At 42.9% G+C, this 24314-nt stretch overlaps 1 protein-coding gene across 2 annotated transcripts in view; it reads left to right on the plus strand.

Annotated features, from left to right (window-relative positions):
- The first annotated feature begins 7927 nt into the window (after positions 1-7927).
- MCC (MCC regulator of WNT signaling pathway) overlaps positions 7928-24314 on the plus strand; it is a 395947-nt gene continuing 379560 nt past the window's right edge. Inside the window, exon 1 of one of the 2 annotated variants that reach the window (XM_036995125.2) lies at positions 7928-8100. In XM_036995125.2, the coding sequence (XP_036851020.2) occupies positions 7952-8100 (149 nt within the window). In that variant the 5' untranslated portion in view covers positions 7928-7951. The remainder of the gene's footprint in view (positions 8101-24314) is intronic. The other variant, XM_073232952.1, reaches the window with a different exon arrangement.

Raw genomic sequence — 24314 nt, forward strand, 5'->3', positions numbered from 1 at the left:
AGCTATGTAGAAAATGCCTGACATTGTGAATTATGAATAGAGAAGGTAGGGTGGCAACAGTTGCCAATTCAACATGCGTGGTTTGCCTTAACAGGAAGCCACAAACTAATCTTTGAGGCCCAGCACAGCATGAAACCTGCTTGCTCAGAGATAAGAAGTGAAAGGCTCACTGGTGAGGAAATGGCTCCCTCATCCAGCTCCTAGTTAGTTAACAGGCCCAAAATGAGGGTGTGCTGCCAGAGGCTGACCTTGATGTCTAATGATATGAAGCAGAACTGGAGCACTGATGGGAAATGGTGTAGTAGAATAACATTCTAGTCTTGGATCTACAACTAACCATGCAGCATTTGGCTAGCCACCCAGCTAATCTACGCTTTCATCTCCTCATCTGTAAAATGATCTGGCTGAATTCCAAAGTCCCTGCTATTTTTTAAATTCCATGGTTTATTTGCTACAGTTAAAGTTTCATTCACCCATTATTGGTGAATTATTAGTAAGGCAGAATTGTCCTCAGCTCATGTGTTACCTAACCTTTGACAAGGGTCAGTCTCGCAAGCAGAGAGAGAGTAGACTACCTCTATGTGGTGATTTAGGGCATAGTGAGATGGAATCCTAACTAGCTATACAGTATTTCCTGAGATTATACTAAAAGAGATTTGTTTCTCTGCATTATGGAGGTTCCCCATTAAGACTCCCTTGTTAAAATGGAAATGTCTCTGGCAGATTATTCAGCCTTTAGCACTAATTTAAAACTTTGGAATTGTCCATTAGGTGGATAAGTCTTCTGAACAGGAGGAGGAGCTGAAGAAGAGTATGAAGGCACCGACGTGAATCCAGGGCACTTCTCGGCTCCATTACCCTGAGTGGTGGACCACTTGTTCCAGGAAAGAAGAAATGAAAGGATTAAATTTAGGGGATAGTTTGGGGAGACTTGACATCAGTTGGAGTTCACATGAATTTTAGCACATGACTCTGAAGTCCCTTACATCTCAGTTATGGACTTAATATTTGTGTACCCCCACAAAATTCACATGTTGAAGTCCTAACCCCCAAGGTGACAGTATTTGGGGTGAAGCTTTTCAGAGGTAATTAGGGTTAGGTGAGACTCTGAGGGCCCTCAGGATGAGATTAGCGCCCTTATAAGAAGAGACATGAAAGAGCTTGCTCTCTCCCCCTGCCTACACACACCCTGAGGAGGGGTGGTGTGAGCACACGGCGAGGATGCAACTATCTGCAGGCCAGGAAGCGAGCTCCCCCCAGAACCGGACCCGGCCAGACCCTGATGATCTTGGACTTCTCAGTCTCCAGAACTGTGAGGAAATAAATGTCTTTCATTTAAACCACCCAGTCTATGGTACTTTGTCACAGCAGTCTGAGCAGACCAGTGTAATCTCCTTTTAATCATGTGGCCCCCTCCTTCCTCTCCAGTGTCAGCCATGAGTCAACTTACCAAATTAGGCATGAAAAAAAGTTCCCCCAAAATGCCCCCAAAATCTGTGGCAAGGGAATATTCTTAAACATTATTCATCTCCAGAGGTTATTGGGCTGGGCTTTCTCCTGGGCCTGTTGCTGAACTTGGCTACTCTTGGATGGTCCATTCAAACCAGGTGGCTGCATTTCCTAAAGGAGTACTTCTCTCTTAACCTGTCCCACATGTGAAGTGGGTTTACTAACTTCATGCATGCTGGAACTGGAAAGACTTTTAATAATTTTTTTTTTAATTATCACCATTTTCAAATATGCTCCAAAGTAAGAGAAATATGCTCCAAAGAGCACCCATACACCCATCACCCAGACCCAGTGGTTCCCAGGATTGTGAAGATTCAAAAGAGAAATATCACTGAGAGCCTAATATTTACAAATACAGTTGACCCTTGAACAACATGGGTTTGAACTGCCAACTGCATGGGGCCACTTATAAGCAGATATTTTTTCGATAAATAAACTGAAAAACTTTTTGGAGATTTGTGATAATTTGAAAATTTTTCTTTTCTCTAGCTTTATGGTATTTTTTTTACAGTATATATATAACATACAAAATATATGTTAATTGACTAGTACTTACGTTTTGGGGCATCAGACGTTAAATGTAGTTTTTCAACTGTGCGGGATTGGGCATCCCTAACCCCACACTCCCCACATTGGAAGAGGGTCAACTATACGAAGCATACCATGGAGGAAATAAATTTTTTGTGGGCTGTAAATACACTGTCAAGCTATAGAAAAATGTATTTAATCTTCTTTAAATACATGTTAGGGTAAATTTGGTCTACGCTTTAAAAGCAGGATTTTTATAGAATGGAAACATTAAATAATCAGTGATAAACCTTTTGTCTTTCAGTAGGTTTTTGATGTTTTCTCTGCAGAGGGCCTCAGGAGGGAGTTCCCAGGAGAGGGCTCCATGAATAAACAGATTTCCCCTCTTCATATCCGAGTCCTTCTTAACAGTCTTGTGATGGAGAAATCTAGGGCCTTCGTTCTCCAACCTAACTGGTCCTCTCACAGATTCTTATCTAATCCTTTTTACAAACACAGTTAAATCCTTAAAGTGAGGTCATTTCTGCACTTGATTTTTACAACCTACTCTTTCGACTGGCATCCTAACAGCATCATTTCCTTAAATTTCTGCAAGGATGAATGCCCGCTGACATGGATAAATATCATTCCTACCTTCAAGACCATAGAGTGGTTCCATTTCCCAGTAAAGTAGATTTCCTATGCTACCAGACCATAGACAAGACTCACAGCCATCACCTCAGGCCACCGCTTTCTTCCTCACCTTGGTCAACCTGCCTCTCGTGTTCCCAGCGAGTACACCTCAGGACTGTGACTTGGTGCTTTCTCTTCTGTGCCACCTGAGTCTAGGGAGTTCTGCCCTGTGAGCTTTCCAAACCTCCTTACCCTGTGGCTGTACATCTCCTAAGGATTACTTTTTTTTTTTTTTTTTTGAGAGGGCATCTCTCATATTTATTGATCAAATGGTTGTTAACAACAATAAAATTCAGTATAGGGGGGTCAACGCTCAATGTACAATCATTAATCCATCTCAAGCCTAATTCTCGTCAGTCTCCAATCTTCTGAAGCATAACGAACAAGTTCTTACATGGTGAACGAATTCTTACATAGTGAATAAATTCTTACATGGTGAACAGTACAAGGGCATTCATCACAGAAACTTTCGGTTTTGATCATGCATTATGACCTATAAACAATCAGGTCAAATATGAATATTCGTTTGATTTTTGTACTTCATTTATATGTTGATCCCACATTTCTCCTATTATTATTATTATTTTTATTTTTAATAAAATGCTGAAGTGGTAGGTAGATGCAAGATAAAGGTAGAAAACATAGTTTAGTGCTGTAAGAAGGCAAATGTAGATGATCAGATGATCAGGTGTGTGTCTATGGACTAAGTATTAATCCAGGCTAGACAAGGGCAGCAAGACATCCACGGATGCAGAAGATTTCTCTCAAAGCAGGGGGGGTGAGGTTCTGAGCCTCACCTCTGTTGATCCCCAAATTCTCACCTGATGGCCCCCCTGCGACTGTGCCTGTCTTAGGTTGTTCCTCCCTTGAGGAATCTTACCCGTCTCTGGCTAACCAGTCATCTTCCGGGGCCATACAGGGAAATGTAAAGTTGGTAAGTGAGAGAGAAGCCATATTGTTTGCAAAGGTTAGCTTTTTACTTCTTTGCAGATTTATGCCCTGTGGCTTCTATGCCCAGCACTTGTCTCGAGGTATCTTTACCACCTGGAGGAATTATGATAGTCGGTAAATTCGATATGAGGCACGAATTCTATTTAAGGGTTGTAATTAGGAAGGAAGAAGAAAAGCTATAGATGTAGCATATGAAGGAAACATGGGAGGATTGATTATTTCTTTGACATATCTTCTTGTATAGTACCTTAAGTATGTATAGGTTTTAAACTACTAACTAATTTGCACACACATATTAACATAATAGGAATACGGTGACATAAACAAAGCAAATCTATAATTACCATCCATCTCCAGTGAAGCCAAGAAAACCATTTAGGCACCCTAGGCATTTGTGAAAATTTATCTATGATATGATGGATATTGTCCAACTGTACTTGAACCATCAGACAAATTAAAGCAGCCCATTTCTGGGATCTGTCCACATCCCATATGTTCTTTTAACCATAGAGAGTCTATAGTCATGAGATTTTGGAGTGCTACAACTTGCACCCCTCCCAACTCCTGGTTGAGTTCCAACAGTACAGATCCGGTCAAATTCGTTGTCTCACTGTATGCACATGCCAGCCTAGACATCTCCCTCCTCATTCCTATGGCAAGTCCAGGAGACGGTGGGCTGGATGCAGCCACAACCGCAGCATCGTCCGGATCCCTGTGGAGGCTTTTTGATGATCATCCCCTGGCACAAGTCCTCCAGAGAGTGCTGATGCCGGAAGCTCCTCCTCATATCGTATCTTAGTTCATTTTCTGGGTATCCAAGCTAGGCCTTGATCTTCTGCATAGAAACAAACAGACCCTTTGCCCACACTTTGACATGCCCTCTATACCACTGTGCAGAACTCATTGGAGGTCAGCACACAGTAACTGCTTTTTTTTTTTTTTTTTTAATTAAGAGAAAGGAATATTATCAGAAAAGAGTGCCTCCATAGCTGATCATCTGACACCCTTTAAGTGATCAACATTAAGGATATTTAAAGCATGCGTTGATCTTTGATTTACCAATAGTTTTATCCTGTTAAGGAGTAATCCCCCTTTTCTTTCTTTCTTTCTTTCTTTTTTTTTTTTAATTTTTAATCTACACTTACATGAAGAATACTATGTTTACTATGCTCTCCCCTATATCAGGTCCCCCCTAACAACCACATTACGGTTACTGTCCATCAGCTTAGCAAAATGTTGTAGAGTCACTACTTGTCCTCTCTGTGTTGTGCAGCCCACCCTCCCCTTTCTCCCTCCCCCCAGGCATCCTAATCTTAATACCCGCCTTCTTCTTCCCCCCCCTTATCCCTCCCTGCCCACCCATCCTCCCCAGTTCCTTTCCCTTTGGTACCTGTTAGTCCATTTTTGGGTTCTGTAATTCCACTGCTGTTTTGTTCCTTCAGTTTTTCCTTTGTTCCTATACTCCTCAGATGAGTGAAATCATTTGGTATTTCTCTTTCTCCGCTTGGCTTATTTCACTGAGCATAATACTCTCCAGCTCCATCCATGTTGCTGCAAATGGTTGGATTTTTCCACTTCTTATGGCTGAGTAGTATTCCATTGTGTATATGTACCACATCTTCTTTATCCATTCATCTACCGATGGACATTTAGGTTGCTTCCAATTCTTGGCTATTGTAAATAGTGCTGTGATAAACATAGGGGTGCATCTGTCTTTCTCAAACTTGATTGCTGCGTTCTTAGGGTAAATTCCTAGGAGTGGAATTCCTGAGTCAAATGGTAGGTCTGTTTTGAGCATTTTGATGCACCTCCATACTGCTTTCCACAATGGTTGAACTAATTTACATTCCCACCAGCAGTGTAGGAGGGTTCCCCTTTCTCCACAGCCTCGCCAACATTTGTTGTTGTTTGTCTTTTGGATGGCAGCTATCCTTACTGGTGTGAGGTGATACCTCATTGTAGTTTTAATTTGCATTTATCTGATAATTAGCGATGTGGAGCATCTTTTCAATGGTAGCATCTTTTAAGCAACTATTATTGGATATGTTGACAAAATTTTCTAAGATGACATCCTATTCATCGTATGAATTATACATGCCCCTAAATACCAGGAACTTGCAGAATTAAAAAGAACTAAAGTAGGAATGGGTGGATGGGGAGGAGAGAAGAGAGAAGAAGGCACCTTCCTTCTGATCTGGCATAGTCCCAAGACACGTGGATGTGTTCCAGTTATCTATGGCTGCATGACAAATCACCTCAAACCTCAGTGGCTTAAAAGAATAATTCTTTTATTATTGTCATCATATCTCTAGGGCTTGGCTGGCCTCAGACAATTTTTTTGCTCAGCGTCTCATGCAGTTGCAGCATCTAGGGCTAGCATCAACCAAAGGCTCGCTCACTCACACATGCCTAGCACCTGGGATGGGAAGTCTCCAGCATCTGAGGCTCCTTGGGCATCTCTTTTCTATTTTTAACAGGGCATGCATGGTCTCTCCAGCTTGGCAGCGTCAGTGTGGCCAAACTTCTCTCAAGGTAGTTCAGGGCTTCAAAGTTCCCGTGTCTGAAGTGAGACAGCTAAATGGAATCTATATTGCATTTTCTAACCTGGCCGCAGAAGATACGATAGTCATAAAGGCCCACTCAGGTTCGAGGGGAGGCAACAGACTCTACCTCTTGATGAGAGGTGCACCAAAGAATGTGCAGACTGTTCTAAGACTACCACAGGACTTCACAGACCTCTGGCAGAAAGTCTGGGACAGAATAATGAGTCATTCACTAAACCACACATTGGCTCATTGTGGTTCCCTTTCTGCCATAGTGGAAGGATGCTGTCATGTTTAAGGGCTCCTGCTCTGGAATTAGACTGCCTTCCTGGGCTCACCTCTGCCCTGACACTTACTAAGACTAGAACCCTAAGCAAATCTCTGTGCCTCAGTTTTCTTATCTGTCTCCTGGGGAAGAATGAGAACTAATATTTATTGAGCAGTTAGTAGGTGTCAGGCATTTCCCTAAGTACATACATACTGTGAAAATTAACAAAGTGAGTAATAAACCTCACTCAAGTGGACTCAGGAGGCTGAAAGGGGGACCAATACCACTGCATTATAGGTCTGTTACTTACAGACCCTAGCAGAAGAATCTTCAATAGGAAGGCATCACCAATTACAGGCCCCCAGAGGGAAAGATGTATATTGCATCTCCAAAAAGAAATAAACTTTTCATGTCAATTTCAGTCACAGAGCAGTGGTCACCTCAGATCAGCCATCCTCAATCACCCCGAAGCTTTGCTTTTGTCCAATGGACTTTTCTTCCAAAAGAATTCTTCTTAACTTCTCCCTTCTTCTCCGTGGAATAATGTTCCTCTCCTTTGTTTGCTGGACTTGTCTATGGTTTTGCTATAGCTTTGCAATTCTCTGCAGTTTCCAAATGAACCCATTTTTTTTTTCTGGTAAAGTAATTGTTTTATTTTTTAGGGTTAACAATACTATCTTATTTCATAACCAAGACAACGACCTACCTCCTAAATCATAGGGTCGATAATAATAGGCATCTTTCACATCTGTTGTGTGGGTCAAATGAGACCACAAATTATGTTCGCTCTTCATGTTATTAAAGCTGTTGGGGCAGATTCTAGTGATGCCAGCTCAGGAGAGTGAGCTGCATCCAGAAATGGGCAGAACATGTCTAATGATGCCACACAGGAGTGCAGATTGTTCCCAGTATAGTGGGAGACCAGTCGGAGCTAAGGAAGGTCGGATGTCTTGGCAGGTGTTAAAAATGTACAGACGGACCAAGCCATTCCTGATCTCACTGGGACGATGGTTGCAGAAACCAGCCCCGTCTTGCAGACTGGGACCACGAGTATTGCTTGGAGTTTGTAAAACCGGAGTGTTTTATCTTTTTCCTAGAAAAGAAATCCAAGTCTCCGGGCAGTCGGAGGAGTTCTGCTGGGAGAACACAAGACCTCCGAGTCCAAGTGTCAGGGGTCTGCGCCGTGGCAGGACGCACCGGGCTGAGATACCCTTCCCGGGGGCCTCCTGTGTACTCTGCCTCCCCAGCGTCCCAGTCGCCACCCTGGGCTCCCTGACTCCACCAGCCACCTTCCCCGCCGACGTGCCCGCTCCGCGAGCGCAGAGCGCCCGTCGCCCCGGCCCGGCAAAACCTGGAGAGCCGGAATCTCTCGCCCGGAGCGCCCCGGCGGCACTGGGCATGCTCCGTCGCCAGGCAGGCTGCTGCTGCGAGCAGCTTGCTCCTCGCCGATTCCTCCGCCTCCCGAGCAGGGAGCGGGCGCATGATGGCGGCGGTGGGGAGCGCCAGCGGCGGCAGCAGCGGCGGCGGCGGCGGCGGCGGCAGCAGCGACACGTCCAGCACCGGCGAGGAGGAGCGGATGCGGCGCCTCTTCCAGACGTGCGACGGCGACGGGGACGGGTACATTAGCAGGTACCTGGGGAGGTAACGCGAAACGCGCCGGGGCGCGACCGGCCTCCCCGCCCTGCCCTTGACCCCCTCTGCCCGCTCGCCCCAACTTCCAGCAAGTTGCTCAGAAGCTCACGGGAGAAGTTGGCTGAGACTCTGAGCGTGTCGCCGGCTCGGCCACCGGGGCCGCGGGGCTGATCTGCTCTCCTTCTGGCGGTGGCAGTTGGTCAACTTTTCCCACAGCAGTCTTTGTCTGGGCGTTGGGAGACACCTCTTTAGGGTGCGAGTCCTCCCGGGTCCCGGAGCGCTCCCGCCTGTGCGGAAACGAGTTCTGGTCACTTGTCTCAGGTAGGAAGGGCCGCCCTGCAGCCTCGGGCGCCTGGGTGTCAAAAGGCTGTGCCACCGCGCAGCGATTTCCGGGTGCTGGGTGGACAGCCCGGGCCAGACCCGGTTAGGGATGCGCTCTCGGTGACAGAGTTGGACATGAAAACAAGCTTTCCACTGAGCCCCTGCTCCCCAAACTTCGATGGCATAGTTGCCACCCAGTACTGGTTTAAACCTATTAGCCTGAAGGGATGGAAGAGCTCAGGGAGTTTGGGCCCGAGTGTGCAATAGAGACCCCGCTCCCGCTGGCGCGCTGACCAGGTGAGCCTCCAGAGGGTGCGGGCGCCTCCGCGCCACCCATCACTTGCAACCCTCCCTATGTTTGCTGCCAGATCCCCTGCAGGGGAGGTCCTTGGCAAAATAATTACCGATGCCCAAATTTTAATCACTGATAAGACGCGGATGGCGAAGAAGGCAGTCGTAATGTTTTACGGTATGCTTCTGTGAAGGGTTGGCACGGGGCGCTGAAGACCGCAAGCGCCGAAATTTGAAATGCGGTCAAGAAGTAAGCGGCCTAACTTGTGTATTACATGTTTCTTTAGCCTTTGTCCTGGTGATGCTAAAGGTCTGTGAAAATGCTGGGCTGCCTCCTGGTGATTGTCCTTGCCTACAGAGGGGGGTGCCGTGGAGAGGGGGGGGAGAGATTTGACAAGTAGGAAACAATCATTTACTTGGGACTCTCTCTTGACCCAATTACGATCATTCTCAGCTGAATTTTATTACTTTTCTAAAGTTTTCTTGAGAGACATTAGAAAGATATCAGAAAACTTTATGGAGTAACTCTGTCCTGAAATGAAAAAGAATATGTAACTGTAGTTGACACCCATATAGATTTTAATCTGGAAGTCTTTCTCTGTTTCGGTTATAAGATAAACAATGTCATCATATAGTTTAGAGTTTCTGTTGTTGTTTTCCTTATTGAAAGGCCACTGTCTCATTTGCAATAATAAAAACAATCTACATTCTGCAAGTTAGAATGCAAAGGGCATTTAATTTCATATGGGCAAGAGTGCATATAGAAGATTAGCAGAATTCTCCCTTTCCTTCGTCTAATTTGGCCTGTTAATATGTTACTTTATCTGAACTACATACTCTCTGTATAAGTGCACATATTATTTTGGATGGTGGTGGCTCTGTGTATCCTGAAGGATAATGAATTCTGTAAGGATAAGTTGAGAACTTTGTTTTGCAGTGTGAGGCATTGTGTGTCAGGCAGTAGGAGTAAGGAGGGGATTTCAGATGAGAGTAGGGGGGGCAAAGATGCAAAAAACGGTATAATTCCTTGAGCCACATCACTTTAATAAATCTCCTTGAAAGTTGAAAAGTATGTGCAGTAAAGAACCCTAAGCTATAACTTCAACCGCGGGCAGAGTTGCCCTGGATATTGTTTAATATTCTCACAAAATTCCCATATAGGAGGAGTTCAGGGATGGCAATTTTACTGAAAGGGGTCACCATAGAACTTTTCTGGAAGTGTGTTTGTATAGCAAGCATAGTTGTACCTGGAATATATGTTTATTTGGTATGTTTTGGGGATGGAGTTAATCGGCATTGTGACTCCCTCTTCAAAGCTACTCCTTTGTGCTACCCGTTTTAATGACCTTTACTGACCACTCTGTATTGGGTGATAAGGTGTGGAGTGCTGTGAATTATCTTTTATTGACCATGAGGGTTGGACTTTCAACATTAAAACCTTAAAAACTTCAGATTCTTCCAAAGGTGTTAAGTTTATGCACATGGTACACAGTTGTATCCATTAGGATTTCAGTTGGGTATATATAATAGAAAATTAACCACAGTCAAACAAGGGTTGACTTTCTCACCTAGAAGTCTGGAGGTGGTCAGTCCAGGCTGGGGTGGCCATTCCATAATGGTGTCAATGCCCAGCTTCCTTCTTTCTTTCTGCTTCACCATTATTCATATAAAGGATTTATCCTAATGGTTATCTTATAGTCTTAAAATGATTGCTGTATCTCCAGCCTCATCTCCAAGTTCTAGGGAGAAAGGTGTAAAAGGAAGCTAAAATGCATCATTATATATATATATATATATATATATATATATATATATATATATATATATATATATATATACACATGAATAAAATTAAAGGAGAGCATTTCCAAATCTCTTAACTAATGTGGTATTGGTCAAACCACATCGCCTTACCATACCTACTTGCAGTAAAGTTCAAAAAGGCATAAAATTCAATTGGTCCTGTTGCCTCCTAGACCAAATCTGAATCCTGCACCTGACAGCAGTGAATGGATATTGGGTATCCAAGCTGCAACCGAAACATGCAATAAAACCCCTAGCATAACCCAAATTCAACTATATTTGCTAAATTCAAAACTATGTATCTTTGCCTAGCTCTCATTCTCAAAGACTAGTGAGGTGCAGAGCTTATGTTTGAAGGAAGGATGGTGGAAGTTGCACTGAGGGCATGAGGGGAAATGTCAGGATACACCGTCTTAGAAAGAGGGAGGCAAATGTAGGGCTTTGCATTCTCAACATTCACTTGGCCCAACCTTTCCCATTAAGCTGAAAAACAAGGGCACCAGCTAACCAGAGATTCCTGGAATTGCCGCTTGTGCCCGGGACCTGCCAGAGGGGCCCAGAATCATCCCCATGGTTGGTTAAGCTGAGGCAGACAACTACCATCAGGTGGAGCCAAGCCACAGTCGGCACAGTGAAGGGTCTGTGCTGCCCAGTGGGACCCCAGTTGGCCCTTCTGCTGTACTTCATTAACCTTATGATGACTTTATCCCACATTTTGTCATGTGAATTTTTTGGACTCTAACATGTTACAGGAGATGGTGGGGTTACTCCATTTGTTGAAATTACTCTCTCTTTGGAATTTTTAAAGCCTCTTCTTTTCACCCTTCAATTTAAGAAATTATTTGAATGTTTTGACAAATATCTAAAATCGACACTTAAATTTTTTAGTCTCCAAGCTTCAGCTCAAACATTGGTGACTTAGAGCTTCCCTGACTACTATATCCAAGTGGGTTAGCACGATCCTACCATTATCCTCCATGGTAGGACTAGTGGCTTTCTTCCAAAGCACTTTTTACAACTTGTAACTGCATTTCTATTTATTATTTTGTTCGCCTGTTTATTGTTATTCTCCCACTAGACGTAGCCTTTATGAGGTCAGGAATCATGTCTATTTTGTTAAAACAGTACTTTTATAAATCTCCTTGAAAGCTGATCTAGCACAGTATCTGCACTTAGGATCTAGCACAGTATCTGCACTTAGGATCTAGCACAGTATCTGCCATATAGCATTCAATCAGTAAATTCTGATGAATAAATGACCAAGAAAAAACAGTGGTATGTTTGTGCATATTAAAAAATCTTTCAAGCATATTCCATGTTTATGAAATACTTTAAATGTGAATATATTTTATTAAAGAATATTTTCCTTAAAAATATCTCCTTTCTGGCTATATAAAAGATAGTATTATTGAAAAATTGGAAAATAGAGAGATGTAGAAATAGAAAATTAAAGTTATTCATTATCTCATAATCAAGAAATATCATTTCTATTTTCCTGGTAGCATATCCACATAACTTCATTTCCTCTAGTACATTAAAAATGATTGGATAAAATCCCGTGTTCGTGGATAGGAATATTTAATATTGTCATGATAACAGTACTTCCCCAAATTGATCTACAGATTCAACTCAACCTTTCTCAGAATCCTAGCTGCCATTTTTTGCAGAAATTGACAGTATGATGCTAAAATTCATATGGCAAATCAAGGGACCCAAATAGTCAAAACAATCTTGAAAAGGAAGAACAGAGTTGGAGGATTTACACTTCCCAATTTCAAAACTTACTGCAAAGCAACAGTAATCAAGACAGTAAGGTACTGGTAAAAAGCTAGACATATAGATCAGTGTATTTGAAGTGAGAGTCCAAAACAACTCTATGTGTTCATGGTGAATTGATTTCCACAGGAATGTCAAGAAAAGCGTGCCAAAATCAAGGGTGAAATGGAGAAAGAATAGACTTTTCAACAAATGGTGCTGGAACAACTGGATTGTGACATGTAAAGGAATGAAGTTGGACACTTTTCTCATATACAAAAACATATGTATTCTTCACATACAAAATGTATGGCTCGCTTCCCTCATATACAAAAATTAACTCAAAATAGATAAAAAACTTAAATGTTTAAGAGCTGAAACTATTAAACTCTTAAAACAGGACAAAATGTTTGTCACCGTGGATTTGGAAATGGGTTCTTATATATGACACCAAAACACAGGCTACAAAAGACAAAATAGATAAACTGGGCTTCATCAATTTTTATTGTTCAAAAGACACTGTTAAAAGCATGAAAGACAACCTGAAGAATAGGAGAAAATATTTGCAAATCATATATTTGATAAAGGATTTGTATCTACATTATATAAAAAACTCTTACGACTCAATGATAAAAAAAACACATAACTCAATTAAAAAATGGAAAAAGGATCTGAACAGACCTGTCTTCAAAGAATATATACAGCCAATAAAGACAAGAAAAGATACTTGCCATTATTAGCCACTAGGGAAATGGAAATTGAAACTGTAGTGAGACACCACTTTATACCCAGTAGGACGGGTATAATCTATAAGTCAGATAATACAAATGTAGGTAAGGGTGTGGAGAAACCAGAGCCCTCATACACTGCATGTAGAAATGAAAACCATTGCAGCAGTTCCTCATAAACTTAAACAGATAATTATCATATGATCCAGCAGTTCTACTCATAGGTACATATGCAAGATAAGTGAAAACATGTGTCCCCATACAAACTTAAATGTGAATGTTCATGCAACATTATTCATAATAGTCAAAAGGTTAAGCAACCCCAAATCCTACCAGATGATGAATAAATAAACAAGAGGTGGTCTGTCCATATAATGGAATATTATTTAGTCATAAAAAGGAACAAAGTACTGAAACATGCTATAACATGGATGAACCTTGAAAGCATTATGTTAAGTGAAAGGAGCCAGTCGCAAAAGACCACATGCTATGTGATTCAATTTATATGAAATATCCAGAATACACAAATTTATAGATACAGAAAATCAGTGGTTGCCTAGGACTGGAGGTAATGGGGGGGATTGAAGGTTAATAGCTGAAGAGTGGAATTTCTTTTTGAGATGATGAAAATCTTCTAAAGTTGATTGTAGGATGGTTGTACAACTCTATGAATATACTAAAATCCATCATGTTGTATACTATACATGGGTGAATTTTATGGTATGTGAATTGTAATATATCTCAATAAAACTGTCATCAAAAAAAGAAAAGATTGGAAAATGTGATTTGTAAGTATAATATTCCATTAACTAATCAATTTATTTATTTTCCTACTATTGAATATTTAAGTTGTTTCCAATTACTTCCTTTGGAATTTCATTAAATCTAATATACCATAGATTGGGACACCCCATTATTTTAATTTTTAATTTTTTAATTTTGGTATCATTAGTGTACAATTACATGAGCAACATTATGGTTACTACATTCCCCCCATCATCAAGTCCCCACCACACACCCTATTACAGTCACTGTCCATCAGTGTAGTAAGATGCTATAGAATCACTACTTGTCTTCTCTGTGCTATACTGCCTTCCCTGTGCACCCCCCAACATTATGTGTGCTAATCTAATGCCCCTTTTTCCCCTTCTCCCCGCCTTCCCAACCATCCTCCCCCATCCCTTTACCTTTTGTAACTGTTAGTCCATTCTTGGGTTCTGTGATTCTGCTGCTGTTTTGTTCCTTCATTTTTTTTTCGTTCTTATACTCCACAGATGAGTGAAATCACTTGGTACTTGTCTTTCTCTGCCTGGCTTATTTCACTGAGCATAATATCCTCTAGTTTCATCCATGTTGTTGCAAATGGTAGGATTTCTTTTCTTCTTTGGTTGAGTAATATTCCATTGTGTATATGTACCATCTCTTCTTTATCCATTCATCTACTGATGGACACTTAGGTTGCTTCAATTTCTTGGTTATTGTAAATAATGCTGTGATAAACATAGGGGTGCATATGTCTTTTTTAAACTGGGCTCCTGTATTCTTAGGGTAAATTACTAGAAGTGGGATTCCTGGGTCAAATGGTATTTCTATTTTTAGTTTTTTGAGGAACCTCCATACTGCTTTCTACAATGGTAGGATATCCCATTATTTTATGTAGCAATCAAACTATAATAAAATACATATATAATTAGGTTTTTAATTTTATTAATTTATTATCAATAAACTTTTAATTTAATCTTATTGAAAGGTCTCCCTTGAACTTCTTTAGTCATAAATTTATATCATATTTTACTATTGTGCACACATAAAGGAAAATAGGCTAATCAGATTGTTCATAAAAATCTTAAAACTTCTTGATTTTGAAAGTTCAAGTCTTCTAAATCACTTTTAGATTCAGAGTGTTGGTGTGTTTTGCTACCCAATATCAACCTTTGTGACATCAAAATATTCAGGGATGCAGCATTTCTTTAAAGGAGGCTCCATTATTTTCTGTAGGATTTTCTTCTAATATACTGGCATGATTTCTGTAAGTATTGATGTTGGTAGTGCTAGTCTTATCAGAAGGTATCATTGGAAGGTTCTCAGACAATAACAAGTTCCAGCTCTCTAGTCATGCTACTAGGAATAACAGCCTGATTCGTGCTGCACAGGCAATGGTAACTATGCCAGCACCGGCCAAGAGAACTGTAAGAAACATTCAGATTTTGCAATGTTAAACTGTGCATCTTAAAAGTTTTGACAAAGGATGTCTTATATAATGCTAGGATAAATACCTTTGTTGTTCCATGTACTGTATTATTAAACAATGAGTCAAAACTGGAGCTATCAGTGAAATGTATGAACTAGAATTGCTTTGTAAACACTTTGCTGAGTCTTCTTTAAACAAGAACTACAACAACAAAGGTTTTCAGGTTGAATGGAGAACACTATAGTGTGTTTAACTAAAGAGTTGCAGATTTACATATTAAAGATACTCTACTATTCTTCCACTGCTCAGTGGTGCCAGAAATTTGGCAGTGGGAGTCTGGAGAGAGGAGTCATTTGGCTTTTAAAGGGTTAGAGAAGCCACTTAAACAAAAGGCAAATGGAATAGAAAAGACTATGACCTCTAGATTCCTTGTTTCATGGCCAAGTAGGTCCCCGTGACATAAGGGTTATTCTTAGAGGTGATAACTCTGAAACACAATTTTTAAAAGAGAGCCTTGGGTGAGAGTCAAAGAACAGTGTAACCAAAGCCAAACTTCCAAGAAACTGACTAATACTGAAAAAATCATAATTTCAGAGAAGCATAAACTGAACCTAAGTGATGGAAAAAAGAAAAACAAAAAGGAAAAAGCTATTACAACTAATATGAGGGACAGAATTTTGAATGGGACAAGTCTGGTACTCAGTCACCCATAAGAGCTAACTCTGATATGTAGTATTTCCTAATTACTGACATACAATAAAATGAACCTATTTTAAGTTTATATTCAATGAATTTTGATATATTTATATACTCCTAAAACCATCACCACAATCAAGATTGATTTTCATAATCTAAAAAAATTTCCTACGCCCCTTCCTGGTCAGTCTCTCCCCTGATCCCAGTCACTGATCTGCTTCCTGTCACTATAGAGTAGATTTGTCTTTCAGTATTTCATATAAATGGGCTTGTACAGCATGTACTATTTTGTTTTTTTTCAAGCTTTTGAGATTCATGCATACTATTACATATATCAATAGTTTCTTCCCTTTTATTACCAACTAACATTCCAGTGTATGGATGTAGCACAATTTGTTTGTCAGTTCATTTGTTAATGGACACTGGGTTGTTTCAAGTTTGAGGCTACTATGAATAAATGCACTGCCTTGCCAATGGGTTTCAGCCCCAGGCAAGTTTGCTATGGATTCAGTGTGACCAAAGAAATCGACAGCAAAACGTTCTTGGGGTGAAAGGGTTATACCCAACTTTATTTCCAGGTGGCAGGTCGGTCACTAAAATCCCGTTCACTCAGAGCGAGTCTGCATGCAGCAAGCCGGTCTCTGCTTCTGGGCCCCTCTGTCACACAGCCGTCCCACACAGCTGTCCTCTGGGCCTCTCTGCACAGCCGTCCCGCACAGGCATCCTCCGGGCCTCTCTGTACAGTCATCCCGCACAGCCGTCCTCTGGGCCTCTGTCCTCAGCACTGCCACCACTCCAGCCTCTGCTCTGCTCTCTTGCAGCCTTGCAGCCCTGCCACCGTGTCACGCCCAGAGCACTGGGAGGAGTTCTTTATATAGAGTCAAATTGCCCACATGTGTGCAGTGAGCTCGTCAACCAGGGCCAGGTGAGAATCCTGGCCACTGGAATTCTCATTTTATCCACAGGCACTATGAACATTCATGTACAAGTGAAACTACATTAGTTTTGAGGAACAGAATTCTGTATTTAAGATAGGGTAGAATTAACACATTGAGTGAGTGTTCACCAGGTGTTTTATATAGCTTATTTATCACTCATAGTAGCTACAGAAGCAAAGAGGAAAAAACCGATAATCCTGGCAAAGCAATAGTGCAAGATAGGAATAGCGCCTAATGGTTAGAGACTGCTCAGCCTGAGCAACACAGCACCACATTATTGAAACACAAATTCTTCATATCTAGAGACACTTAAGGGTCATCTAGCTTGAAGATCCTTAAGCAAGAGCCTAAGTCTGAACCATTTGTCTACCAGGATTCTTGCCTTACAATCTACGTGCTTTCAATCTTCTGCAATAGTCCCTGTGCGAGAAAGCTGGAGCCCTATAATCAGATTCCACAATACCAACAGTGGATAACAACAACTTAGAGATAATCACAAAAATTCAGATACAACAAGATTTTGATACAGGTAACAAAATTTATAATAATCCTCAAGCCAGAGGAGGTTCCTAATAACAAAATTTATAATAATCCTCAAGCCAGAGGAAGTTTCCAATCTACAGAGACTTTAGGGGCGATAAGACACATGTTTTAATGACACCAACAGAGGCAAATCTTGTCCATCAGGTAGGATGCATGCAAGAGAGTGGTCCTGTGATAGGACTGTAGCAGGAAGGGGGTCCCTTCCAGGTCTAGTATACCATACATTTACTCCTTTCCCTGTGGGGGTTACTAAAGGGTCTATATATAGTGCTACTGGAGGTGCATGTACTGGCCATAATGATAAAACAAAACTCCCCGGTAAGATGCTCCTACCTTCTGGCTGTTCAGAATATACTACTGTGACCTTTGGCAGCCACTCTGCTGTTATTCCAGGAATACACAGGAGGCCAGCTTCCAGGCCTTATCCCCAAGGTGCCAGGAGAGCCAGCCATCGTTGGTCCATGTGTCGAAAGGTCCAAGGCTACATCCACTCAATGGAGTCTCCGGGGTTCAGTGCAGTTGATGATGGCCCCAAGATATTATTCTGGTGGCCGAACCTCGGCTTCAGTGATTCTTCCTTGGTTTGTACTTGCAGTTGAATAGGGGAGGCAGCCATATGTGTTAACATGTCTACAGGGGTCAGGGCTCCCTTTCTGGGTCTCTTGTTCAAACGCTGTAGCACAGTCCATAAGTGGGACTGACCAACCCCGCAGACTATTGGTATCTGACTTTAGTCAGGATTTTAACAAGCCATTGTGCCTCTCTATCATGCCTGCTGAGGTAGGATTGTATGGCACATGAAACTTCCATTTGATTCCTAGCTGTTGCACCCATTCTTGCAGTATATGTCCAGTAAAATGGATGCCCTGATCACTCTCATTACCTGTGGTCGGCCATAGGCAGCAAAGAGACACTCCAGGCCTCTTTTGGTCATCTGCTGGTCTGCACAACAGGTAGGAAAAGCAACCAGAAGTCCAGTAGCTGTGTCCACACAAGTCATTGCATACCGATATCCTTCTTACACAGGTAGAGACCCAATATAGTCTATCTGCCACCTGACGAGGGGTATAGGCCCCTTAGCTGTTGTCCCATGTTGCTGTGGAACTCGGTGTAATTCCCTTTTGGAGCACATGACACACTCCTGCCAGGCTCTACTAACTTCTTCAAAGGTCAAAGGCAAGCCCCACCAACGGGTTACAGCGCACTTTGTCTTTTGCCCGCATGCAACAAGCGCTGATGTGACCATTGGGCTACATCAGAGGCAGGCTTTCCTTCTAATCAACGTATCTGGGCCAATTTATAGGCTTCATCATTTCCTGGGGATGCCAGTGGCAAATGGCCTGTCACATGGTATACTGTAATTATTTTAGTCTGACCACAGGCCCATAAGTCTTGCCACAATTCTTGCCCCCAAAGGAGTCAGTGACCAACCAGCCAGTTGGCATGGTACCAGGTTGGTAGCCACAGGGTCAAGCCCCGATAGGCAGCCCAGCTGTCAGTGCAGACAACTATAGGGGAGGGTTCCTTGCTGACCACAAGCCACATAGCCCACAACTCTGCCCATTGGCTGCTTTTCCCCTCACTGTCTTCCATCCATATTGTCTCAGTCTTAGGATGGAAGGCTATGGCCCTCCATTTTGGGGGCTGCCCATGGCTGGAGCCATCTGTGTACCATGCATCTTTGGGTATAGGGGCTCTTCCCTCCTGATGGGGACTCTGCTACTAATGGTTCAAAAGCAAGTTCTTCCTGCTTTTCACTATTATATGTCACTGGCCCCAACAAGTGTTGGAGTTCTTCACTCAAGGGGCTATGAGAGAGGGCACTACACTGCTGTAGGTAAGCACACCACTTGGCTAGTGTGCGCGTTTGTGCCACACCACTCCTTGGCTTTTGGGTCCAGTCTCATACCCACCCTGAGATGGGATAGGTGATTATTACCTTTACTGGAGCTATTCCAGTGATGGGTTCTGTAGCCAGCAAGGTGTGAAACACAGCAGCCAGTTGTTTTTCTATCAAAGTGTATCATACCTCTGCCCCTTTCCAGGGTTGTGGCCAGAATCCAACAGGTTGGCGAGTTTGTTCAAGCTGCTGCCAGAGACCCCAGCCATAACCGTCTTCAGTCACATGAACATCCAGCTCACAGGGCCTTAATGGGTCTGTCACACTCAAGGCCTGCACAGCCTTGACTGCCCGTTTTGCTGTAGTAAAGGCAGATGCACATGTCTCATCCTAGTTCCACCTGACGCCCTTTTGTACCAACTGGTATAAGGGCTTCAGAATTTGTGCCAAGTGCAGGATAAACACTCTCCAGTACCCTAGAAGACCCAGAAACTCCTGTAGCAATGCTGCAGTTGTAGGGGTAGGAAAGGCCTGGACTTTATCTATAACTGCTTCTGGTATAACTTTGGTCTTATCCGACCAGATGACCCCCAAGAATTTGACAGACAAACTGGGTCCCTGAACCTTGGTACTGTTCACAGCCATCCTTTCTCCTGTAGATGTTGCAGCAGTCTAGGTGCTGCACCTTCTAGATCTGAAAAAGAATCGGACGTGAGCATGACGTCATCAATATAATGGTACAGCTGCACCATTGGCAGTTTCTCCCATGAAGCCAAGTCCTGGGCTACAAGTCCATGACAGATGGTGGGGCTGTGGAGGTATCCCTGTGGGAGGATGGTGAAAGTCCATTGCCATCCTTCTCATGTGAAGGCAAACTGTTCCTGACTTTCCTGTTCAATGTCATTGGAAAAGAAGGCATTAGCAAGATCTACCACATAATGGTATGTTTCTAGTTCATGGCTGAGGATATCCATCAAGCCTGCAATAGAGGGGATGGCAGCATGCATAGGGGGTATGACTTTATTCAGTTCTCTATAATCCACAGTCATATGCCAGGAGTCATCTGGCTTTTTTACAGGCCACACTGGGGAATTGAAAGGACTATGGGTGGGCTTTATAATACCCACCTTTTCCAGCTCCTGTAGAGTTTCTCTAATCTCTTTATGCCCTCCAGGCAGTTGGTATTGTTTGGTATTAGTCACCTGCTGGGGCACAGGCCAGCTATGGGTGGGTGCCTAGCATGTCCTCTCATAACTGCCTTCACCACACGTACTCTCAGTCTGAACTCACCTGCAGTGGTCTGCAGCCATTGACCCTGCAGGATATCAATCCCCAAAATATACTCAGGGATAGGAGATGTATACACAGTATACTCTTTTGGGGGTAGATGCCCTATTCCCAAAGGGATTTGGGCTTTTTCCACTCTGACAGCCTTACCCCTGTATCCATCTATGATAGTGGGGGTCCTGGGGAACTGCTCAGGGTTACCATGAATCAGTGAACATTCAGCCCCTGTGTCCACCAGAGCCAGGACACATTGTATGTTCACTAGGGACCAATGGATAGCTATTTCAACATGTGTCCTCCAGTCCCCCCCGGTCCCTATGGGCAGATACCTGGACTTTCCCCTCAGTCAAACCATCATCCCCAATCATCTTCCTGTGTGGGCGCAAGAGAGGTTGGCTTGCTCTCCAGCAGGAAGTCTTGCAGACACACAGGCCATACTTGTAGCTCTGTCTCTGACCTCTGCCTCTTTGGTCTTAATGGCTGGAACTGCTGCTCTGGTTTCAGCTGTTGCCATAGCTCCAGTAAGATCCTATTTGGCTTCCCATCTAATTTCCTTCCATCTGCTCCTGCCTGTATTAAATCAACCCACACCTGGGTCCTTGTAACCTTCATGGGGCCCTTTAAATTCTTCTTGTGAGTAACAGATCTTATTTATTTCTGGGTTCTCATTACTTCAGCCTCTCCTAAGTCTGCTACTGTATGTGTCACCTCACTTATGGGATGCCCTAAATGAGGGGAAAGAATGGCCCCTAGAGACCCAAAGAGGGATATGGGAGCCATTTGAAGCACATTTCTTATCCTAGTAGTGAAAATCTCTTCATCTGGGCCATAATTCTCTTGACTATAGATGGCATTTCTTATGCCTAGCTCTCGTAACACCTGTTGGAGCTCAGCATATGTCTGCCATCTAACAGGAGAGGATGGTAGATCACCCAGATTGGGCCACACAGCATGAAGTGCAGCCATAAGCCAATCTAGGAGGGAGTGACTCCCTGGGGTCTGATGTGCATTTTGTAATTGCTGCCTCAAGGCAGGCTGCACTGTCAGGGAAGCCAGCTTTCCCATCTCTGATCCCAACAGAACAATTCCATCCACCCCTAAGTCCCACAGACGCAGGAGCCAAGCTGATATTGACTCCAAGGGCTTCTGCCTAAACCGGGAGCCCAAATCCAGCTTCTCAGCCTGAGTATAGGGGCAGACCATAGAGTGCTCCATGACCTGGGGAGGGGGCTTCTCCTCTCCTTGGGGAACTTTCAGCTGCTGGGTCTTTGTTTTCTTTACAACCACTGGGCATGCTTTCAATACAGGAGGGGACAGTGCCTCTGGCACCACCCCTTCATCCTTCCCCAGCTCCCCCATTTCTGGGGCTGATGGCACCTTTCTCTCCCCTCCCCCGAGTGCCTCCTCTGTTATAGTGCCTTGCAGCAATCAGTCTTCAGAAGCTCTCTTACCTTCACCTCAATGCTCCGCAGCTGGCGTTCTCATGCCACCTTGGCCTGTGCTTCCTCAGGAATTCATCTTTTTCCTTGATGGCCTCTTCCTCCTTCAGAGCACCTGGCAGTGCTGCCATCTTGTTCTCTAAGGAATTGTTTACCTCTCCAATGGCACCTTGCTGCCAGTGTTCTTGTGCTGACTCCTCTCACATCAGTGCCATTTCCTTCTTCAGGGAATCCACAGAAGTTTGCAGGTCACGTTCTTATGCCACCATTTCTTGGGTCTTTTTCAGGAGCATATCCTTCTCTTCTGTACTCTCCCCTCCCCGAGTGCCTCCTCTGCTACAACCTTTACCTTTTCTACTGTGCCTCACAGCAATGCCAGCTCAGTCTTCAGCAGCTCTCTTACCTTCACCTCAATGCTTCGCAGCTGGTGTTCTTGTGCCACCTTGGCCTCGTGTTTCATTTTGGATAGTTATTGTCATAGCTTCGAATTCACTGATTGTACTATATTTTTTAATGCTGTGAGAAGCAGCCAACCCACAGTCCCCACTGCCTCACGGGCTCTCTGTCTCTCAAAATACCTACTTATTATACCAAGGGCTACCCCTACTGCCTCAGGTATCACCTCCACTTGCCTCCAGTCCTGGGGTGGGGCCCAGTCCTCTAGGAGGCAAGTCACCTCAGACCACATACCCATTGGGGGACAACCCACTGTTTCCCCATTCACAGGGGCAGCCTGCTGTAGCGCCCCTCCCATAAGGGCAGCCTGTCTTTTTCCTTGGTCACCAATGAATCCTGCCAACTTTCACCAATTGTCTTGCCAATGGGTTTCAGCCCCAGGCAAGTTTGCTATGGATTCAATGTGATCAAAGAAATTGACAGCTAAACATTCTTTGGGGTGAAAGAGTTTATTACCAGCTTGTTCTCCTGGCAGTAGGTTGAGCACTAGCATCTCTGCCTCCACCCAGAGCACTGGGCTAAGCCATCTATATAGTACAATAATAGCTTATTGCCTAAAGGTGTGGAAGTGGTAGCCTAGCAACAGGCCAGTTACATCATCAGGTTAAGTTCAGGGAGGGTCCTGACCATAGGAACTCCAACTTCCCCACACATTTCTTGAAACATTTCTTTCTGTATCCTCTCTCCTTTCTTCTTGGGACTCCAATTATATAGGTATTAGATTGCTTAATGTTTGCCCACTCCTCACTGAGGCTCTGTTAATTTTTTCCCATGTTTTTTCTCTCTGTGTTTCATTTTGGATAGTTATTGTCATAGCTTTGAATTCACTGATTTTTTTCTTCACTTAGACCCTGCAGTGTCTAAGCTACTATTAACCCCATTCATACTTCAGATACTGTATTTTTCACTTCTACAAGTTCCATATGAATATATGGAGCATATTTATAATCCTTATTTTAACCTCCTTGCCTGTTAATACTATTTATGTCATTTCTGGGTCTGTTTCTATTGATGGATTTTTCTCCTGCTTAGGAGACATATTTCTACTTCTTTGTATGCCTGGTGATTTTTGACTGGATGCAGGATATTATAACTTGTTGGGTTCTGGCTTTATATCTCTCACACCACCTGACACTGTCCCTTGTACATAAATGCTAGTGCATAGGTGCTAAATATGTGATGAATGAGTGAACAATGGATTATTACTACCTTAAGACAAAATTATGTTGCTGATTCCATAATCACAAGATAGGAGAAAAACTCCTGTATGTTAACCTGTTTTTAACTGTATGCTTCCATGCTTCCAGAATTACCATCTGTGAGATAACATGGAATGAGAAATTCACAAAGGATATTGCCTTTTGATCTTGTAAGCTAGTTGTTACAGCTCCCTATTTTGCTGATATAAAATCCAGTTTCCTTTAAAGGAATAATTTACCATTCAGAGTGGTTTGTCACTTAATAGGTTTTCTCCTGAATCTTTAATACTTATAGTTGTTGATGACTGTCATATGAGAGTGAGTTTAGCAATATTAATTTTTATTTTGAGCATTCATTGGATGCTCACCATATGCATAGAGGAATATGGAGATGGGTGTGTTATAACTCCTGTCCTTAAGGAGTATTTATCTGGTCTTAAGCAATAATTACACACATGATCAGAAATAAGAAAAACTGTGCAGTAGTTAGAAGGGTTCAGGGAAAGGAGAAAAATAAACGATCAGCTGGGCTTCATGGGAAGATATTGTTCTAGTAGTGCTGAGTTGTTGCCAAGAATATGCACTAAGTCCAGAATGGCAATTTAGCTTCACTCCCTCCTAGATGGTGTCCTCTTTCTTTACATCAGCCAAAATGGCCATCTATCCTTACTTTTCTTCTTCCCAACAGATCCCTAACAAAAGTTCAAGCAGCCATGCCTCCTAT

Source organism: Manis javanica, chromosome 1, assembly GCF_040802235.1.
Source record: "Manis javanica isolate MJ-LG chromosome 1, MJ_LKY, whole genome shotgun sequence".
NCBI lineage: Eukaryota > Metazoa > Chordata > Mammalia > Pholidota > Manidae > Manis > Manis javanica.